We start from the raw sequence: 14,554 nt of genomic DNA, 5'->3' as shown, positions 1-14,554 counted from the left end.
CTCCCTCGATGTTGTCTGGTCGAAGCCCAGTCTGCTTCTTTTTGCCTCACTTCCTATCCAACCCACCAGTTTTACCTGTGTGTGAGGAGTGCCCTAGTAGATAGAAGCTTTGCTCCCCCTAGTGGACTGGAGTGTAAAGTGTAGTGTGTGACTGTGATACCTGGCAAGGTGGACTCCTTTAGTACCGTCAGACGTAACATCACTCCCCCTTGTAGAAGAGCGACATTACTGCAACGACCAGGACTCTGGGGCACTGCACTGGCATGTTTAAAGCTTGAGGGGAAAACACCAGTTGTTAGTGATAGGTTGAAGAGATGGGTTAGGGTTGGGATGAAGACTGTGGTGAGGTTTAGGATGAAGTGGGATGGGAGCCGGTCAAGTGCACAGGTGGTGAGATGCGATCTTGAGAGTAGAGTGGAGAGTTGATCTTCTGTAATGGTGGAGAAGTTGGTTTTGGAGGTGGAGGGCTGGGAAGTCGGGAGGAAGGGCTCTGGCGCTAAACAATGATAATAATTGCAGGTTTACTCTGCACCAAAATAAGGAGAACTACTGCTCAGGTGATGTGTTTTTGTTTAATGAGTGGGTTCAGACTAAGGATACGATGCTCTTTACCAAGGTGTGAGGAATTACTAGGCACCTTGTTTTCCTCAGGCAAAATGGGCTAAAAAAAGAGACTTAACTGACTCTTAAAAGAAAAAAATTGTTAAGTCTTGCACAGGGAGCCACACTGCTGAAATTGCTAAGTTATTGGGGTGCCATCACAGAACTAGCAAAAGTTTTTTTTGCCAATAGTCAACAGGGTCACAAAATACGTGTGGAGAAGAAAAGACTCACATTAACTGACAAAGATTTGAGAAGAATCATGTGTGAAACGTCCTGGGCCCCATTATCCTCCAGTGCTGTCATGTTCCAGATCTGCAACCTCCACAGAGCCCAGAAGTGCAAAGTGTTCACTGATCAGAGACATGGCCAAGGTAAGGAAGGCTGAGCCCGACCAACACTGAGCAAGACACAGAAAGGGAAGCGTCAAGACTGGGTCAAGAAATAACTGAAGACAGATTGTACAAAGGTTCTATGGACTGATGAGATGAGTGACTCTTGATGGACAAGATGGTTGGACCGTGACTGGATCAGTAACGGGCACAGACCTCCTCTACGACTCAGAAGCCAGCAAGGTAGAGGTGGGACAATGTAGAAAACGGTTAAAATGAGCGGAAAGAACACAAGGACAAGGTAGTAATTTCTTAAGCCCACAATGTGTTTCGACGGTAAACCGTCTTCATCAGGTGGCAAGGTAGAGGTGGGTACTCCACTGGACTGGTTTTATTAAAGAAGAGCTTGTTGGACATTTTCGGGTAGAATATGGACTCAAAATAAACTCCCAAACCTATTGCCAGTTTTCAGAAAACATTTTCTACAAGCAGTGGTACAGGAAAGTCTGCATCTTTCAAGAAAACCATGATACTTCTGCAGGACAATGCACCATCACACCATCGAAGTCTCCACTGCTTGGTGCCACTAAAGGCCTTAAAGAATAATGACACGGCCCCTTCTTCACCTGATCTAAATAAACCCTACTGAGAACTTGTGTGCCCTTCTTAAATAGAAGATGTACAGGAAGGATAACCACTCCCCTGCCTTATAAGTGTCTGGGCGGCTGTGGTTGGTGCTACCCATGAAGTTGATCGTCAACAGATTAAGAAACTGACAGGCTCCATGGATGGATCTTATGACTCTTATTGAATAGAAGGGCGGCTATATTACTACATTGGTCACTGATATTATTTTTGAAACCTCAGAAATATATTTTGTACATATTGAGTTGTTCCGTTATGATTCTTATTTTAACAGATGAAAATAAACAATTCAGATGGAAAATATATATATTTTATTTACTTATAGAAAGTTATTTCCAGCTCACCCAGTTGCTCTATGCTCATCCACCTATGGTGGATACAAAAGAAAAATTTACATGGTCGACATGACCCAGTCGACACATTTCGGCTGCACTAGGCAGTCTTACTCATGACTCCTACCATTGGTAGGAGTCGAAACTCGTCCTGTAATTTTTTACTACCTCAATAAAGCAGATATTTATATATAACATCTATGAGAATCTCCATATGGGAATGCCGGCTACATACTGGGATTTTCCTTGCTGTCTATGGCTTTACCACGGATGTCTGAGGGCCTTTTCCGTGTGCCCAGTCGGCCGAGCTGCAGACCGATCCCCTTGGATTCCTGTCGGATCCACTTTCAATGCTTCTTTTTCATCTTTGACTAGGTGAGTGCAATTTTATACTGTAAGCGTGCAACTTACACCTAGTTTCTACTGCACTTAGATTGTGCGCGGTGTTGTTCCCTTTTTTTTCTTCCTATCCTCAGGGTTGTTTGGATTCAGATTTTACGTTTATTAACCCCTTTACCACCTTGGGTTTTTCCGTTTTTGAGTTCTCATTTATTGCTCTCCTTCTTCCCAGAGACATAACTTTTTAACCTTTCTGTCAATATGGTCATGTGAGGTCTTGTTTTTTGTGGGATGAATTGTACTTTTGAATGACACTATTGGATTTACCATATAAAATAAGAAAATAGGAAAAAATCAGAGTGTGGTTAAATAGCAAAATAAAATGCAATTCCACAACTGTTTTTTACCATATTCATTAAATGCTAAAACTGACCTGCCATTATGATTCTCCATGTCAATATGAGTTCGTAGATATCAACCATAGAATTAATCACCAAAAATCCAAATTGCCTAATAATTGTTCACACAGTGTATAATGCTATAGAAAAATAATCTATAACTACGGCATATAAAAAGTGGCATCTTATAATGAGACATAAAGAAGAAAAAAATTCTACAATATAGAAGGATTACATAGGAAAGGGAAGAGCCAGTAAATTCATAGTATTATTTTTTATATAATTTTATTTTATTATTCCTGATGTATATGGGAATATATTTAAGAAAAACACTAACAGTCACCATGAAGTTCTCTGCCGTTCCTCTGGACCCTAAACTGTCACCCATGATGCCGACATCACAGTGTATAGGGCAGAGCAGGGCCAGGAGCCGCTGCCTGGCAGGAGCCACCTGAGGGTTCCGTCACCTCTGACCTCTGGTCACCTGCACACGACCAACTGCCGTTTACTTTCAACTGTCGGCTGAAGTGATTGGACCGAGGTCTACAGGCGGGAAGAGATTACTGAGAATGGCGACTACTGGACGAGGAGAAGAGAGTGAGAAGAGGAGCGAGGAGAAGCGGAAGAGAGAAGAGGACAGTGTGACCGGATTAAAGAAGAAAAGGAGACAAGACAACAGTGGATTGGAGGAGCCAACACCTGGATGCAGCGGAGACCCTGGATCATCCGGCCCCTATGCCAGGCTTAACATCAGCCGCTTCAACATCCACCAGGTCCTGGGTAGAGGCGCCTTTGGCAAAGTAAGGCCTACATATTTTTTTATTTATTTGAAAGCTGTTTTTATTATATCCCCATGTATTGTTCTCTGTTATCAGCCATGTCTTGCTTTGTTATTGCTCATTGTAGTGTCCTTCTGTGAGATGAGGTATAAGACATCACCATAGTTAGGGCTAGTGGGGCTATAACCTGGTATTCTTCTATACTGGAGGGTAGAACTCGGGGGTCACAGCTGTAGAGGGCAGGGGACATTGTTGTTTTTCATGTCACTGTCAATATTGGCTCCTATCAGGCTGCCATATTGTATATTCATTTGTCTCTGTGTTTTTAATGAATCTAGATAGACAAGGATATTTGAATCAAACTAATGCCAAATGAAATCATGACAGTTGGTGCTGATAGTACTCTATGTAGAGGGGAGGGGCTAAATGCAAAACTCCTCCCTCCTCCTCCCCCATCCCTCTTACATAGAATATTATCAGCACCAACTGTCATCTCCTCTCAGTAATGTAACAGTCTGTCTTTATTGAATGTAGATTTTATATGGAAATAGAGAAGTTTGAAAATTGAAAATCAGTCCTGGCAGAGAAAGCAATAAAATGTATTACAAAATTCTTTATTTTCATGTATATTATTGATTTATCAGATAGAAATGACGAATATTCATTAAGACCTCTCCATAGCACATTGATGGAGCAGGCAGTGCATTGTGCTGATAGATAGATCTGCTCCTCTACATGGTCCTGGTCACCAGCAGACTGAGCGATCACTCAGTTTTCACATCTGCCTTGTGCACTATAAAATGCAGACACCTTCTAAGTATTCTCCATTTGTGTTTTTCAGGTGGTTCTGGCATCTGTCCCCGGCAGTAACATCAATGTGGCCGTCAAAATGATCACCAAAAGGGACAATGAGGACACCATCTTGAGAGAGCGGCGGACACTCCTGGCGGCCAGAGACTGCCCATTCCTCTGCCACCTCTATGCCGCACACCAGTCTCAGCACAGGGCATATTTCATCATGGAGTACCTGTCCGGTGGCAGCCTGGAGGATTTGATCAGGATGTGCGGCTGCCTGAACATTGGCAATGTGAGGTGAGAAAGGGTAAAATGTACTTAAAAGAGAACTAAGAGAAAGGGAAAAAACCTGAGGTTGGGGTGCAGCTAGGGGAGCACTGGCAGGGCATATATTTAGGGTGCTGGAAGCAGGAGGTGGGGTGCCATGGTATTTGGGGATTGCCAGAGAAGGATTTCATGACATTGATTCTGCACTCTGTTCTCTCCATCAGATTCTACACAGCAGAGATGGTATGTGGCCTCCAGTTCCTCCACGGACACAACATCGTCCACCAGTAAGCAGAACTTTCCTCCTTCTCTCTGCCCCCTTTACATGCTGTAGATATGGCCCCCGGCTTTCCTGGTGTCCTGCCGCCTATTCTACCGTATCTTCTAGTGACCCATTTTCCATCTCTTGTATCACTGGACAGATTTCTTATTTTGTTTTCTTCTTTCATTGCAGAGACATAAAGCCGCATAACATCATGTTGGATGCAGATGGCCACATCTGTTGTGAATTTGGATTCTGGGCTCCCCCGGTGGCCGCTTGTGGAATTGGACTTGTCATCCTCTTTCCTGTTTCACCTGGTTCCATCAGTAGTGGGTGTCGCTATTTAAGCTCATTTCTCTGGTGGTTTCTTGCCGGTCATCAATGTTATCTGATGCCTCTCAGTGCTTGTTCCTGCTTCTAGACAACTACTAGATAAGTTGGACTTTTGTCCATGTTTTGTTTTGCCTATTTGTTCCAGTTCACAGCTGAAGTTTTGTTACTGTGTCTGGAAAGCTCTCGTTGATCAGGGATTGCTACTCTGGCGTTATGAGTTAATGCCAGAGTTTAAGGTAATCTCTGGATGGTGTTTTGTTAGTGTTTTTCTGCTGACCATGAAAGTATACTATCTGTCTTCTGCTATCTAGTAAGCGGACCTCAAATTTGCTAAGACTATTTTCCTGCTGCGTTTGTTGTTTCATCTGAACTCACCGTCATTATATGTGGGGGGCTACTGTCTTCTTTGGAATATTTCTCTAGAGGTGAGCCAGGTCTTATATTTCCCTCTGCTAGCTATTTAGGTCTTAGGCCAGAGCTGGGCATCTAGCGATAAATAGGAAATGCTACCTGGCTATTTCTAGTTGCGCGGCAGGCTTAGTTCATGGTCAGTATAGTTCCATCTTCCGAGAGCTTGTCCCTCTATAGGCTTGCTATGATCTCTGCCTGCAGAGATCATGACAGTTTGACCGGCCAATAAAGTGTTAAGACCCAGGTTGAGAAAGGAGAGTTATAAGAAGTCTGCTGGAATTTTTTTTTTTTTCCTCCAGTCTGCCTTGCTGCAGTCTTTTTTCTCTCTCTCCTCCTAATCTCTGCATGCTCTGTGTGCACCTGACAATAATGGATCTCCAGAGTGTAACTGCGGGTTTGAATAATCTCATCACGAAAGTACAAAATTTACAAGATTTTGTGGTACATGCTCCGGTATCTGAACCGAGAATTCCTTTGCCGGAGTTTTTCACAGGGAATAGAGCTAGCTTCCAGAATTTCCGAAATAATTGTAAGCTTTATTTGTCCCTGAAGTCTCGTTCAGCTGGAGACCCTGCTCAGCAGGTTAGGATTGTGATTTCCTTGCTCAGGGGTGACCCTCAAGATTGGGCCTTCTCATTGCCAGCAGGGGATCCTGCGTTACGCGATGTGGATGCGTTTTTTCTGGCCTTGGGCTTGCTTTATGAGGAACCTCATTTGGAACTTCAGGCAGAAAAAACTTTGATGGCACTATCTCAGGGGCAAGACGAAGCTGAAGTTTTCTGCCAAAAATTCCGTAAATGGTCTGTGCTTACTCAGTGGAATGAGTGCGCCTTGGCGGCAACTTTCAGAGAAGGTCTCTCTGATGCCGTTAAGGATGTTATGGTGGGGTTCCCTTTGCCTGCAGGTCTGAATGAGTCCATGACAATGGCTATTCAGATTGATAGGCGTCTGCGGGAGCGCAAACCGGTGCACCATCTGGCGGTGTCTATGGAAAAGACGCCAGAAAGTATGCAGTGTGATAGAATTCTGTCCAGGAGCGAGCGACAGAATTTTAGACGGAAGAATGGATTGTGTTTCTATTGTGGGGATTCTACTCATGTTATATCAGCATGCTCTAGGCGTACAAAGAAGCTTGATAAGTCTGTTTCCATTGGCACCATTCAGTCTAAGTTTATTTTGTCTGTAACCCTGATTTGCTCTTTGTCATCCATTGCCACGGACGCCTATGTTGACTCTGGCGCCGCTCTGAGTCTTATGGATTGGTCCTTTGCCAATCGTTGTGGTTTTGATTTAGAGCCTTTGGAGACTCTTATTCCTCTGAAGGGGATTGACTCCACCCCATTGGCTAATAATAAACCACAATACTGGACACAAGTAACCATGCGTATCAGTCCGGATCACCAGGAGATTATTCGTTTCCTGGTGCTGTATAATTTACATGACGATTTGGTACTGGGATTGCCATGGTTGCAGTCTCACAACCCAGTCTTGGACTGGAGAGCAATGTCTGTGTTGAGCTGGGGATGTAAGGGTATTCATGGGGACGTACCTTTGGTTTCTATTTCGTCGTCCATTCCCTCTGAAGTCCCTGAGTTCCTCTCTGATTATCAAGACGTCTTTGACGAACCCAAGCTTGGGTCCTTACCTCCGCACCGTGAGTGCGATTGTGCCATAGATTTGATACCGGGTTGTAAATATCCAAAGGGTCGTTTGTTTAATTTGTCTGTGCCGGAACATGCTGCTATGCGGGAATATATAAAGGAGTCTTTGGAAAAGGGACATATTCGTCCATCTTCTTCTCCCTTGGGAGCTGGGTTTTTCTTTGTCTCAAAAAAAGACGGCTCTTTGAGACCATGTATTGATTATCGGCTTCTGAATAAGATCACTGTTAAGTATCAATACCCATTGCCATTGCTTACTGATTTGTTTGCTCGTATAGAGGGTGCTAAGTGGTTCTCTAAAATTGATCTTCGTGGGGCGTATAATTTGGTGCGGATCAGGCAGGGGGATGAGTGGAAGACCGCATTTAATACGCCCGAGGGCCACTTTGAGTATTTGGTCATGCCTTTTGGTCTTTCTAATGCCCCTTCAGTTTTCCAGTCTTTTATGCATGATATTTTCCGCGATTTTCTGGATAAATTTATGATAATATATCTGGATGATATTCTGATTTTTTCTGATGACTGGGACTCTCATGTCCAGCAGGTCAGGAGAGTTTTTCAGGTTCTGCGGTCTAATTCTTTATGTGTGAAGGGGTCTAAGTGCGTTTTTGGGGTCCAGAAGATTTCCTTTTTGGGGTATATTTTTTCTCCCTCTTCCATTGAGATGGATCCCGTCAAGGTGCAAGCTATTTGTGACTGGACTCAGCCCTCCTCTCTTAAGGGTCTTCAGAGATTTTTGGGCTTTGCCAACTTTTACCGCCGATTTATTGCTGGTTTTTCGGATGTCGTTAAACCACTGACTGATTTGACCAGACAAGGCGCTGATGTTGCTAATTGGTCCCCTCATGCTGTAGAGGCCTTTCAGGAGCTTAAGCGCCGTTTTGCCTCTGCCCCTGTGTTGCGTCAGCCTGATGTGAATCTGCCTTTTCAGGTTGAGGTTGACGCTTCGGAGATCGGAGCTGGGGCAGTGTTGTCGCAGAAAGGTTCCGACTGCTCCGTCATTAGGCCTTGTGCCTTCTTTTCTCGCAAATTTTCGCCCGCAGAGCGGAATTATGATGTTGGGAATCGGGAGCTTTTGGCCATGAAGTGGGCGTTTGAGGAGTGGCGCCATTGGCTCGAGGGGGCTAGGCATCAGGTGGTGGTATTGACTGACCACAAAAATTTGATTTATCTTGAGACTGCCAGACGCCTGAATCCTAGACAGGCGTGCTGGTCTTTATTTTTTTCTCGCTTTAATTTTGTGGTGTCATACCTACCGGGTTCTAAGAATGTTAAGGCAGATGCCCTTTCTAGGAGTTTTGACCCGGACTCTCCTGGTAATTCTGAACCCACAGGTATCCTTAGGGAGGGAGTAATTTTGTCGGCCGTTTCTCCTGATCTGCGGCGGTCCTTGCAAGAGTTTCAGGCGGATAGACCGGATCGTTGTCCGCCTGATAGACTGTTTGTTCCGGATGATTGGACCAGCAGAGTCATCTCTGAGGTACATTCTTCTGCATTGGCAGGTCATCCCGGAATTTTTGGTACCAGGGATTTGGTGGCAAGATCCTTCTGGTGGCCTTCCCTGTCACGAGATGTGCGAGTCTTTGTGCAGTCATGTGACGTTTGTGCTCGGGCCAAGTCTTGTAGTTCTCGGGCTAGTGGACTGCTGTTGCCCTTGCCTATTCCTAAGAGGCCTTGGACACACATCTCGATGGATTTTATTTCAGATCTGCCTGTTTCCCAGAAGATGTCTGTCATCTGGGTGGTCTGTGACCGTTTCTCTAAAATGGTCCATTTGGTTCCTCTGCCCAAGTTGCCCTCTTCTTCTGAGTTGGTTCCTCTGTTTTTTCAGAATGTTGTCCGATTGCACGGTATTCCTGAGAATATTGTTTCTGACAGAGGTACCCAATTTGTGTCTAGATTTTGGCGGGCATTCTGTGCTAGGATGGGCATAGATTTGTCTTTTTCATCTGCTTTTCACCCTCAGACTAATGGCCAGACCGAGCGGACTAATCAGACCCTTGAGACATATCTGAGGTGTTTTGTCTCTGCTGACCAGGATGATTGGGTTGCTTTTTTGCCATTGGCAGAGTTCGCCCTCAATAATCGGGCCAGTTCTTCCACCTTGGTGTCCCCGTTTTTTTGTAATTCGGGGTTTCACCCTCGATTTTCCTCCGGTCAGGTGGAATCCTCGGATTGTCCTGGAGTGGATGCGGTGGTGGAGAGATTGCATCACATCTGGGGGCAGGTTATGGACAATTTGAAGTTGTCCCAGGAGAAGACTCAGCGTTTTGCCAACCGTCATCGTCGTGTTGGTTCTCGGCTTTGTGTTGGAGATTTAGTGTGGTTGTCTTCTCGTTTTGTCCCTATGAGGGTCTCTTCTCCTAAGTTTAAACCTCGGTTCATCGGCCCTTATAGAATATTGGAGATTCTTAATCCTGTTTCTTTCCGTTTGGACCTCCCTGCGTCCTTTTCCATTCATAACGTTTTTCATCGGTCGTTATTGCGCAGGTATGAGGTACCTGTTGTACCTTCAGTTGAGCCTCCTGCTCCGGTGTTGGTTGAGGGTGAGTTGGAGTACGTTGTGGAGAAAATTTTGGACTCTCGTGTTTCCAGACGGAAACTCCAGTATCTGGTCAACTGGAAGGGTTACGGCCAGGAGGATAATTCTTGGGTCAATGCATCTGATGTTCATGCTTCTGATCTTGTTCGTGCCTTCCATAGGGCTCATCCTGGTCGCCCTGGTGGATCTGGTGAGGGTTCGGTGCCCCCTCCTTGAGGGGGGGGTACTGTTGTGAATTTGGATTCTGGGCTCCCCCGGTGGCCGCTTGTGGAATTGGACTTGTCATCCTCTTTCCTGTTTCACCTGGTTCCATCAGTAGTGGGTGTCGCTATTTAAGCTCATTTCTCTGGTGGTTTCTTGCCGGTCATCAATGTTATCTGATGCCTCTCAGTGCTTGTTCCTGCTTCTAGACAACTACTAGATAAGTTGGACTTTTGTCCATGTTTTGTTTTGCCTATTTGTTCCAGTTCACAGCTGAAGTTTTGTTACTGTGTCTGGAAAGCTCTCGTTGATCAGGGATTGCTACTCTGGCGTTATGAGTTAATGCCAGAGTTTAAGGTAATCTCTGGATGGTGTTTTGTTAGTGTTTTTCTGCTGACCATGAAAGTATACTATCTGTCTTCTGCTATCTAGTAAGCGGACCTCAAATTTGCTAAGACTATTTTCCTGCTGCGTTTGTTGTTTCATCTGAACTCACCGTCATTATATGTGGGGGGCTACTGTCTTCTTTGGAATATTTCTCTAGAGGTGAGCCAGGTCTTATATTTCCCTCTGCTAGCTATTTAGGTCTTAGGCCAGAGCTGGGCATCTAGCGATAAATAGGAAATGCTACCTGGCTATTTCTAGTTGCGCGGCAGGCTTAGTTCATGGTCAGTATAGTTCCATCTTCCGAGAGCTTGTCCCTCTATAGGCTTGCTATGATCTCTGCCTGCAGAGATCATGACACACATCCGTATCATCGACCTTGGGGTTGCCCAAGATGGCGTCACCTCCTCCAAAAACATCTCTGGAGTGACGGGCACTTTCCATTACATGGCCCCTGAGGTGCATCGCAGAAAACGATACGGCGCAGCAGTGGACTGGTGGAGCCTGGGGATCGTGGTGTCCAGGATGGCAGCAGGACGATACCCATTTTACAACGGCCCCATCAAGCAAATGGCTTTCAAAGCCATCATCAACGAGAAGCCAAAATTTCCAACTTGGCTTGATGCTGACGTGAAACATCTCATCAAGAAGCTGCTGCGCAAAGACCCTCAGACACGCCTGGGTGTGAGCGGGAACATCCGAGAACATCGATTTTTTACCACCATTGGCTGGGAGGATCTGGAGGAAAGAAGAGTAGAGCCACCATTTACACCATTCAGGCCAGTTCTGGAGAACCACCATCTGCAGTGGCCGGAGCATACAGTCCTTCACCCCGTGGCCGGATTTACGTACGGGTCACCAAGCTGGGCCCGGTAAGTATCTCCTCCTTTGGGGATAACACTCATCGGGTGCTGTTCTCCCACTATGATAATCATCATCATCCATCTTGCCTTTTTTCACTTTTTCTGACAGTGACTTTATGTTTCTATTTTTCTTAGGTGGATGAAAAGATCTGGACTGTGAAAGAATCCATGACCATCTGGTGAGTGACCGATGTACACACGGGACACCTATTATGTCAGTACATTGCATCTGATGCTATATAGTGGAATGGTTCATTATAAAGACCATTCCCCTAATGTAACAGAAGATCCGGTAGATAGAAGATTTAGGCCATGTTCACACTTTGCGGTGTGCTCTGCGGGTTCTCCCGCAGCGGAATTGATAAATCTGCAGGGCAAAACCGTTATCCCTGCAGATTTATCGCGGTTTGTTCCGCGGTTTCCGCTGCGGGATTACTCCTGTACTATTGATGCTGCATATGCAGCAATATGCAGCATCAATAGTAATGTTAAAAATAATAAAAATTGGTTATACTCACCCTCCGATGTCCGGATCTCCTCGGCGCTGCACGCGGCGCTCCGGTTCCAAAGATGCTGTGCCGAGAAGGACCTTCGTGACGTCACGGTCATGTGACCCGGGCGTCATCAAGTTCATGTGACCGCGACGTCACCGCAGGTCCTGTTCGCATAGCAACTCTGACCGGCCGGCCGCGTGCAGCGCTGAGAGGTGAGTATAGCATTATTTTTTATTTTTATTCTTTTTTTTACCCCAAATATGGTTCCCAGGGCCTGGAGGAGAGTCTCCTCTCCTCCACCCCGGGTACCACCCGCACATTAACCGCTTACTTCCCGCAACGTGGGCACAGCCCCATGCGGGAAGTAAGCGGTTCAATGCATTCCTATGGGTGCAGAATCGCAGCGATTCTGCACAAAGAAGTGACATGCTGCGGGTTTTAAACCGCTGCGTTTCTGCGCGTTTTTTCCCGCAGCATGTGCACAGCGGTTTGCGGTTTCCATAGGGTTTACATGTAAATGGAAACGCTATGGAAACTGCTGCGGACCCGCAGCATCAAAATCGCCGCGGTAAAAACCGCAAAGTGTGAACATGGCCTTACTATCTTCCTCTTATGTCTTGCAGGATGATCCCGTGCCAACTGCCCAGAACTTCATGTCTCCCGACCCGTGCCTCATGTCTCTGCTGCTGTACATCACCTCGGCTGCCCTTCAACATCATCTCTCTATACCATCTTCATGCCGGACCACTGCCATTGCTGCCCCAGACCCTTGACCTCCTGGGCTGGCATCTAACATCCCTCCAGCCCGAAGATCTTCTACCCCAGGAGCGGCCTGTGCTAAGTTTCCATCTGGTGAGTTCAGGAACAATAGTCGCACCTTTCAGTCCTGGGGCCGCTGAGCAGCAGCATGTAAGGAGCGGCCATTATCCCTGAACTCACCTTAGCACAGGCTTGGTAAGTATCGCACCCATCACACATCACCCACACTACATGGTCAGTGCAGGTCCCCACACTACATCATCAGTACAGGCACACACATAGCACAGTACATATCAGCACATAGATGTAGGACATAGATCGGCTTCTGATCCTGGGATTCAATCTGATCGCCATATTTGGGGTCAGGAAGGAATTTTTCCCCCTAATATGAGGACAATTGGCCCATTCCTCATAGGGGGTTTTCGCCTTCCTCTGGATCTACACGGCCTTAAATAGGTTTAATATAATAGATTAATAAGTAGAGTCACACACTAGTAGCATAAGAAAAAAGTTACAATAAAATAAAATTAAAAATATCTCAGTTTAACATAAAAAATAGATCCTACGAATATAAACAATAATTAGACCAAGTAAATAAAATATATTTTTTCACATGACAGGTACATTACACACGTTAGGTACATTACACAGGTTAGGTACATTACACAGGTTAGGTATCGGCCTTTGATCTTGGGATTCATTCTGATCGCCATATTTGGGGTCAGGAAGTAATTTTCCCCCCTGACATGAGGACAATTGGCTTATTCCTCACAGGGGGTTTTCGCCTTCCTCTGGATCAACACGGCTGATAAATACATTTATTGTATAGGTTAATAAGTAAGTGCACAATTTCAGAACATAAGAAAAAAGGTACAAAATTAGCAACATTAAAATAAAGAATAATAATAATAATTAATAACAAAATATTTATTAGTTAAAAAAAATGTTAGTTAAGCCAAATATAGACATAAATTAGTGCAAACATGTTAATTAATATATATATATGCAGTAAGTTAGTTACAAAAAAATAATATACCTTTTTTTTTTTTACTTTAATCTCATCTGTTCGGTATCAGCCCTTGATCCTGGGATTTATTCTGACCGCCATACTTTATTTGGGGTCAGGAAGGAATTTTCCCCCCTGATATGAGGATAATTGGCCGATTCCTCACAGGGGGTTTTCGCCTTCCTTTGGACCAACACGGCCCATAAATAGGTTTAGTCTGATAGATGAATAATTTACACATATACATAATATATAATATATAATAAGCTCATTTATAAATAAAATCTTCTTTTTACCCCTTATATCTTTGTGTTGTCTTTACTCCATTGCTCGGCCATGTAGTCATTATTATACTGCCCCCTATGTCTGGTGGGCGCATACAGCAGTGTCCCCCACACTCCAGGCCTCACGGCCCCAACACATCATGGTGTCAGGATTTCCTTCGTATTTCTCGGGGGAGAGAACCAGCGGCAGCTTCTGAGGCCTCAATAATAATTCCATCTCCGGTGCAAAATGAAGGAAATCCTGACACCATGATGTGTTGGGGCCGTGAGGACTGGAGTTTGGGGATCACTGTCACACATGAGATAAAGCTGGATGAGCCCCGATATTGTTATATCCTACTAGATGGTAGCCCGATTCTAACGCATCGGGTATTCTAGAATATGTATGTAGTTTATTTATGAAGATTTTAGAATAATACATTGAATACATAGGATTCGGCCGGCCGCGACCAATTAGCGAAGCGTGGTTCAAATCCCACGCCAATTCGCAGCCGGACTGCACCTGTCGCTGATTGTTCACGGCCGGCCATGTAGTATATAACAGGCCATGAAGTGTATGGCACAGCCACGTAGTAAATAGCACAGCCAACTATTATATAGCACAGCCACGTAGTATATAGCACAGCCCACGAAGTATATAGCACAGCCCACAGTGTATAACAGCCCACATAGCATATAACACAGCCACGTAGTTTATAACAGCCCACGTAGCATATAACACAGCTCACGTAGTATATAACAGCCCACGCACGCAGTATATAACACAGCCCACGTAGCGTATAACACAGCCCACGTAGTGTATAACACAGGCCACGTAGTATATAGCACAGGCCACGTAGTGTATAACACAGGCCACGTAGTGTATAG

The 14,554-nt window shown here is 45.1% G+C and overlaps 2 protein-coding genes across 2 annotated transcripts; both read left to right on the top strand.

Moving 5' to 3' along the window:
• The first annotated feature begins 3,089 nt into the window (after window positions 1–3,089).
• LOC143767768 (protein kinase C-like 1) lies at window positions 3,090–4,778 on the top strand. The gene is made up of 3 exons (XM_077256291.1): window positions 3,090–3,446; window positions 4,267–4,517; window positions 4,712–4,778. The coding sequence occupies exons 1-3, from the start codon at window positions 3,216–3,218 to the stop codon at window positions 4,776–4,778; spliced, it is 549 nt and encodes a 182-aa protein (XP_077112406.1). The 5' UTR covers window positions 3,090–3,215.
• Window positions 4,779–10,658: 5,880 nt separating this feature from the next.
• Window positions 10,659–13,052, top strand: LOC143768581 (RAC-beta serine/threonine-protein kinase A-like). Its single transcript, XM_077257221.1, has 3 exons — window positions 10,659–11,153; window positions 11,280–11,323; window positions 12,262–13,052. Exons 1-2 carry the CDS (start codon window positions 10,729–10,731, stop codon window positions 11,302–11,304), a joined length of 450 nt encoding a protein of 149 aa, XP_077113336.1. The 5' UTR covers window positions 10,659–10,728; the 3' UTR covers window positions 11,305–11,323; window positions 12,262–13,052.
• Window positions 13,053–14,554: the final 1,502 nt, after the last annotated feature.

The sequence above is a fragment of the Ranitomeya variabilis genome, chromosome 4, assembly GCF_051348905.1.
Source record: "Ranitomeya variabilis isolate aRanVar5 chromosome 4, aRanVar5.hap1, whole genome shotgun sequence".
NCBI lineage: Eukaryota > Metazoa > Chordata > Amphibia > Anura > Dendrobatidae > Ranitomeya > Ranitomeya variabilis.
The sequence above is the reverse complement of the archived record's forward strand: the minus strand, read 5'-3'. Positions and strand labels throughout refer to the sequence as shown.

Bases quoted from the DNA above. Each gene is read 5' to 3' on its own strand.
- LOC143768581 (XM_077257221.1), top strand. From the start codon at position 10,729: ATGGCCCCTGAGGTGCATCGCAGAAAACGATACGGCGCAGCAGTGGAC. The intron at 11,154-11,279 runs GTAAGTATCTCC...TATTTTTCTTAG, and splicing joins GGGTCACCAAGCTGGGCCCG to GTGGATGAAAAGATCTGGAC.
- LOC143767768 (XM_077256291.1), top strand. From the start codon at position 3,216: ATGGCGACTACTGGACGAGGAGAAGAGAGTGAGAAGAGGAGCGAGGAG. The intron at 3,447-4,266 runs GTAAGGCCTACA...TGTGTTTTTCAG, and splicing joins GTAGAGGCGCCTTTGGCAAA to GTGGTTCTGGCATCTGTCCC. The intron at 4,518-4,711 runs GTGAGAAAGGGT...TCTCTCCATCAG, and splicing joins CTGAACATTGGCAATGTGAG to ATTCTACACAGCAGAGATGG.